General features: G+C 46.9%; 1 protein-coding gene across 1 annotated transcript in view; it reads right to left on the bottom strand.

Moving 5' to 3' along the window:
* Positions 1-650: 650 nt before the first annotated feature.
* The window catches only part of LOC140185888 (prominin-1-A-like), a 95,868-nt gene continuing 89,118 nt past the window's right edge, over positions 651-7,400 (bottom strand). Inside the window, 2 exon segments of the mRNA XM_072239692.1 lie at positions 651-2,342; positions 6,528-6,551. Coding sequence (XP_072095793.1) covers positions 2,324-2,342; positions 6,528-6,551 — 43 coding nt within the window. The 3' untranslated portion in view covers positions 651-2,323.

Below are 7,400 nucleotides of genomic sequence, written 5' to 3'. Positions count from 1 at the left end.
AAGCATTTCAACACTGTCCATGTGAGTGCTGCAGGGGAGTAGTCATTAAGGAAGCCCACATTATTTTTCTTAGGCACTGGTATAATTGTTACCTTTTTGAAGCAAGTAGGAACTTCCGCAAGTGGATAATAAACGAGATTCGGTTTCAGATTCTGATAATGATCCTGATTCACCAGGTGCGAATCCATCTTCTATCCCACTGTTATCAGGATCTGGAGCAGAACTCTCACACACCAAAAGGTGCCAAACTACGTCAACATGGCAAGTTACCTGCAGACATTTCGTCACCACGTGAGGAGATATTGACAAGATGTGTAGCTCAGGTGGTGTCGATTGCCAAGTTTGGAGAACAAACCCAACCATCAACCACCCGAGATAAACATCTTCCGACATATTTCCAATATCATTAACACTTTGTTTGTCTGCCTGTATTTTCCCTGGTAGCTGTAACACCTTACTCTGCATTCAGTTTCCCTTTTTATTACCTTATGTAATGTATTTATGTACAGTCCGTTCTGTCTAGTTGGCACACTAAAACATTTCACTTACCTCAGAAAGAGACCATCATAAACCAATTTATCAGTCTATCCATAACAACACCAATACTTTGACAAAGTTAATAGAGAACAAGGACAAAGGGAAACCGGAAGTAGTGCATAGCATAATCAAAAGAACTTTTAATTTATTTACAATTTTATTTTTTACCTCTTTAGCTCCATTGTAAACAGCAAATGCTGTGTGGCTTAACAGGTAAAGGTGCCTCACAGGATAGTTATCTGACCTCAAAAGAAGGTGACAGTGCGCTCAAAGAGGTGGGTTTCAATGACATTGGAGTGTCTGAAGAAGAGTGAGGCAGAGGGGTTTAGAGAGCAAATACAGGGATGCCAGGCCCAGACAGTTGGAGGCTAGACCTGAAATGCTGAAGAAGTTAGAATAGGGGCTGATGAAAGGATTAAAATCAGGGCAACAGAGTATGGGAACAGGCCATTCAGCTCAGAATGTCAGGGCTGAACGTAATGCTAATCTAACGGATCCATTCTGCCTGCACATAGTCTCCATCTCCTCATTTCCTGCCTGTTCATCTGCCTCTTAAATGTCGATCACCTCCCCTGCAGCAATACCAGGCACCTAACACGCACTACATTTAAAAAATTGCCACTCAAATCTCCTACAAACTGTCCCCTCTCATCTTAAAGTTGTGTCCTGAGGTATTTATTTCCACCCTGGGACAATGATTCTGATCATCACCCCTCTCATAATTTTATCAACATTCAATGCTCCAAAAAAAAGCCATCCAATACAGCTAATTCTCTCTCATCCAAGTACATCTTTTGTACCCTTCCTGTAGTGTGGCAACTAGAAATCCACAGAATTAGAGGACAGTTAGAGCACAAAAGGACTGGAGGAGGTCATAGGACAGAGGACCCGGATGTCCTCTGGGAAACGAGAGCCTGAATTGCTATGCTGAAGCAGTTAGGAGCTGGGGTGTTGAGGGCAGAGGGTGGGGATGGTGATTGGGACCAAAGGTGGAGAGGATCATGGTTCTGCAGAGTGGTCATGGGAGGGGATGTTGATTAGCAGTGAGATGGTAGAGCACAGAAGACTAACGGAGTCCTATGATTGGCAAAACAAAAGACGTGAAGCTCCTTTTGGGCTCAAGACAATGCCAAGGCCAGTGAGATCTGGGAAATGAAGTCCACACTAAGGTCTTCCCAAAGATCATCTTGTAGGCATTGTATCCCTCCACTAAGTGACTAGCAGATTCCACAAACTCTCAAGATGGTGAAGGGAGGTGATGGTGAGAGAGAATGTTGTGATGTCACGTGGGAAGGAGTCTTTGGTAGATGTTACTTAAGGATACAATGTAGATCACGTGGAGAAGAGAGACCATTGGAAAAGGAGAGTGAAGGACGTCAGCAGAAGGCAAGGATGGATGTTACAGCCGGGCGTAAAGGAACAATAGGGAGCAGGAGATCTCTCAGAGGGGCTCACTAGGAGAGAAGGAGGTTGCCTTGCAAAGCACGTGATAAAGATGTGCACTGTGGTCAGAAACATGAAGAAGAAGGGCTGGTTCAATCTTCGTGGTTGAGAGAGAACTTGATGGGCTGAGGCTAAAGCACAGAGGTCCCAGGAAATTGATCTGAGGGTTTGGGATTTTTGTTAAACACATTGTTCAAGATGCAGTCTACAAATTCACTTTTAGTGCTTGCTGGCGATGTCACACGGACACAGAAATGAGGAGACGCAGGGAAGGCTCATTGTCCTTTGTCCACACAGAGTCAGAGCAGGCCAGCATCGTTGGGACCATCTTAGTCTGGGGGCTTCACTTATTAAATTTTCTCCTAGATCAAAGTAGATATAACATTAGTTATACATCATGCACCCAGCCTCCCGGTTTTAACAATTGTTATTCCTAATTTCTCCCGATTTTCTCTCTGAGGATGTATTCCCTGGGTAGTCAGCATCACGGACACCAGAAAGCCCAGGTGGTCATCCAATGCACGCGGATGTAAGCACAACTAGATGGATTGAATGGTCTGAACTCCATAAATATTTCAACATTAAGATACTGGGAACCCGAAATAAAATAGAAACTGCCGGCTGGGCAGCATCTGCAGAGAGAGAAATGTAGGTAATGTTTCAAGATCAACGACCTTCCATCAGTTCAGATGAAAGGGTAGCTGGTCAGGGTAACTTTTTCTTTCTCCATGTAATGTGCCTGATCTAAGTTTTATTTTCTATAAGTGTTGCGAGCACTCCCAACTTGGGTCACTTTCAAGCTCAGGGACCATTTCCAGCACACGTGAAGCCGGTTCCTAGCTGAGCAACGTGGCTAGTGTCACTGGAGCGGATTAACAACGTGCAGACCGAGTTCAAATCCCGGACAGCAGCTCACAAAGGCAGACTTGGCATCATTTCCTCCAACATTCCAAAAGGTATATGCGTCAGGGTCAGTGGGTCGTGACCCCGACGCTCGCGGGCTGCCCCCAGCGCACCCTCAGATTGTGTCGGTCGTTGACGCGAGTGGCGCTTTTCACCGTATGTTCCAAAACTTTGATGTAGATGTGACGGGTGAAACTAATCTTAAAAACAGAGTTTGGAAGAGTACAGCACAGGAACAAGCCACTTGACCCACAGTTTTGTACTGACCTAATTAAACTAATAATAGAATAAAGAACTAAACAAATCCCTTCTGTCTACACGATGTCTACATCCCTCCATTCTCTGCAGAAGGCCCCAGAAAAGATTCACAAGACAGGAGGGCTTGAGTTATAAGGACTCTTCTCCCCGGGGTGCAGGAAGTGGAGGTGTGACCTTATAGAGGTTTATAGCATTGAGGGGAGGAAATAAGGTGGGTGGTCACAATCCTTTCACCAGGGTAGGGAGCCTACCGCTGGAGGGCATAGATTAGACGTGAAAGAGGAAAGATTTAAAGGGCACTTGAGGGGTAACAAGGAGCAGGGGACCAGAGGGAGGCGATGGGCAGGTGAGAGAAGGAATGATGGGGTAATGGGAGTTAGAGAAAGAGAAAAGGAGGGAGAGTTTTTTCAATTTATTTTATAACTTCTATAGATGTGTGGTGGAAAGTGTGCAGACTGGCTGCATCACGGCCTGGTATGGGAACACCAATGCGTTTGAGCAGAAAATCCTACAAAAGGCATTGGATTTGGCCCAGTACATCACGGGTAAAACCCTCCGAACTATTTAGCACCTCTATGTGAAACACTGCTGTAGAAAAGCAGAATCCATCACCAAAGATCCTCACCACCCGCCCATACTCTTCTCACTGACTCCATCAGCAAAGATCCTCACCACCCGCCCACACTCTTCTCACTGACTCCATCAGCAAAGATCCTCACCACCCGCCCACACTCTTCTCACTGACTCCATCAGCAAAGATCCTCACCACCCGCCCACACTCTTCTCACTGACTCCATCAGCAAAGATTCTCACCACCCGCCCACACTCTTCTCACTGACTCCATCAGGTCGAAGGTACAAGAGCCTCAGGACTCTCAGCACCAGGTTCAAGAACAGTTACTACCCCTCAACCATCAGGCTCTTGAACAAAAGGGGATCATTATTCTATTCCTGGTGTTCCCACAACTAATGGTCTCTCTTTAAGGACTTTATCTTGTTATTTCATGCTCTTGTTATTTGTTGCTATTTATTTATGTTGGCATTTGCACAGTTCGTTGCCTTCTACGCTCTTTCATTGATCCTGTTTACAGTTACTGTTCTATAGATTTGCAGAGTATGCCTGCAGGAAAAAGAATCTCAGGGTTGGTTGTATGTGGTGACATGTATGTACTCTGATAACAAATTTTACTTTGAACTTTGATTTAGAGATACAGCCCAGTACGGGACATAAATCATGGTACCCAGCAACCTATCCATTTAACGCAAACCTGATAAAGGACAGCTTACAATGACTAATTCACCTACTAACCGGCCTTTAGATGGTGGGAGGAAACCAGAGCAACTGGAGAAAACCCATATGGTCAGGGGGAGAACATACAAGCTTTCTTACAAAGGATACCACAATTAAACAAACTCCTTCCCCCTTTTCCCTCCTCCTTCCCCTTATTCCAGGGTCCACTGTCCTCTCCTATCAGATTCCTCCTTCTTCAGCCCTTTACCTTTTCCACCTATCACCTCCCAGCTTCTTACTTCATTCCCTCTCCCCCACTCACCCACCTTCCCCCTCACCAGGTCTCACCCATCACCTCCCAGCTTGTACCCCTCCCTCCACCCTCACCTGGTCTCACCTATCACCTCCCAGCTTCTTCATTCCCTCTCCCCCACCCACCCACCTTCCCCCTCACCTGGTCTCACCCATCACCTGCCAGCTTGTACCCCTCCCTCCACCCACCACCTCCACCCTCACCTGGTCTCACCTATCACCTCCCAGCTTCTTCATTCCTCCTCCCCCACCCACTCACCGTCCCCCTCACCTGGTCTCACCCATCACCTGCCGGCTTGTATCCCTTCCCATGCCCTGCCCCACCACTTTAAAAATGTTTTTCTCTGCACAGGTGATCAGCAGTTCGGGGACAGGGCCAGGGGAGCTGTCAGGAGGCCATCAACACAGCCTATGGGAGGGTCTTAGCTACCACAGCCCCCCAATCCACCCCGGAGGCTCACTCGTTTGCAGGAACCACTCCACCTAATGAGGTGACCAATATACCAAACACCTGCTCATCACCTCCGTCTGGTTCCCCTCCTCATTCCCATTCTCCCAAGGTCCACTCTCCTGTCCTGTCTTCTTCAGCCCTTTAGCTCTTCTACCTATCACTTCCCAGCTTCTCACCTCATTCCTCCTCCCCCACCCACTCACCTTCCCCCTCACCTGGCTTCACCTATCACCTCAGCTTCTCACCTTATTTCCCCTCCCCCACCCACTCACCTTCCCCCTCACCTGGCCTCACCTATCACCTCCCAGCTCACCTCATTCCGTCACCCCCACCCACTCACCTTTCCCCTCACCTATCACCTCCCAGCTTCTCACCTCATTCTGTCTCCCCCACCCACTCACTTTCACCCTCACCTGGTAGCTCATACTCCTCCCCCATCCCCCAATATTATTTTGGCTTCTTCCCCCCGCCTTCCTGTCCTGATGAAGGGTCTCGTCTTGAAACATCGACTGTTTATTCCCCTCCACAGATGCTGCCTGACCTGTTGAGTTCCTCCAGCATTTTGTGTGTATTGCTCCAGATTAAGGTTTAGATTTAGATTAGATTAGATTCAACTTTATTGTCATTGTGCCGAGTACAGATACAAAGCCAATGAAATGCATTTAACATCTGACCAGAAATACAAAGAATAGTGTTATTTACAAAATAACTGCGAATAAGAAAGTGCTATAGCACACAAATATAAAAGTACTGAGACAGTACAATATGGATGCAATACTGCTTAGTGCTGTGATGAGAGGTTCAGCAGTGTCACAGCCTCAGGGAAGAAGCTCTTCCTGTGCCTGCTGGTGCGGGAGCGGAGGCTCCTGTAGTGCCTACCAGATGGGAGGAGAGTAAAAAGTCCATGGTTAGGGTGAGATGCATCCTTGATAATGCTTTTCACCCTACCCAGGCATCGTTTATGGTAGATGTTCTCAATGGTGGGCAGATAGGTGCTGGTAATCCTCTGGGCAGTTTTCACCACACGCTGGAGTGCTTTGCGGTCCAATACGGGACAATTGCCATACCACACTGAGATGCAGTTGGTGAGTATGCTCTCAATGGTACAGCGGTAAAAGTCCGTCAGTATCCTGGGACAGAGGTGAGCTCTGCCCACCTCTTTTTTCCAGCACTTGCGGAATCTCTTGTGTTTACGATAGGATTTTGTCCAGGAAAGGCTACAAATTTTATGGTGAATTGGCCGGGAAAGAGAACTGTATTAAGGGGGAGCATCTGGAGGGATTGAATCATTATCCCCTCCTGTATTGTGCCCCCACCTCCCCTTTCGGTCACGACTGCACCCAGCACCCCGACATACGTCAGGGAATCAGAAATCTAATCAAAGTCCACTTACGTCTCAAACTGTGGGCCGCCATTCCTGAAGGAGAGAGAGAAAAGAGTGACGATTATACGAGTGCCAGGAGATAGCTCATGACTCACAGCCCCGCGTTCACTAAGCACAGAGAACATACCAGCACTCCAAGGCAGCAGTCGTGCTGTTAGGTTTTATCTGCACTCAATCTGTTTCTTTCTCAGAATTATTTCATATCGCCCTGCTGATGGCCAACTTTCAGAAAGACGCCATCTCTTTTTACAATTATAACCTGGAACTTCACCCAGTGAAAGTGAGAATCACTGAATATTTTGAGGTTAAAGGTCAAAATTGATGAAAGGCACCACCACAAAAATTACTTGTGAAAATTTCACCTGAATGTTCTCTTAGCCAATAACCTTTCATCTCGCTGTCTTTCGTGGGAAAAGATATTGGTAGCTGTCTAATCCTAACCATCCTAGAGGGTGGGGTGGTAGTTTTTGCAGATACTGTAATACAAATGTTGGTGGTGTTGTGATTGTGTAGAATGTTGTCAATGGGACTTTGATAGGACGCAGAGCTGGGCCGAGAAGTGGCAGATGGAGTTCAGTCCAGAAAGGTGTGAAGGGACTTTAGAAGGTCGAACTTGAAGGCAGAAAACAGGGTTAATGAAGGATTCTTAGCAGTGCTGAGAAGCAGAAAGGTATTGGGGTCCACATCCATAGATCCCTCAAAATTGCTGTGCAGGCTGATAGGGTGGTTAGGAAGCTGTAAGGTGTGTTGGGCCTTTATTAGTCAGTGGGCTGAGTTCCAGAGTGCAAGGTAATGTTCCAGGTCTATAAAACTCCGGTTAGACCACACTTCAGAGTATCGTGTTCTGTTCTTGTCACCTCATTATAGGAAGGATGTGGAAGC

The sequence above is a fragment of the Mobula birostris genome, chromosome 21 (assembly GCF_030028105.1).
Source record: "Mobula birostris isolate sMobBir1 chromosome 21, sMobBir1.hap1, whole genome shotgun sequence".
NCBI lineage: Eukaryota > Metazoa > Chordata > Chondrichthyes > Myliobatiformes > Myliobatidae > Mobula > Mobula birostris.
This window is presented reverse-complemented; position numbering and strand designations above follow the sequence as displayed.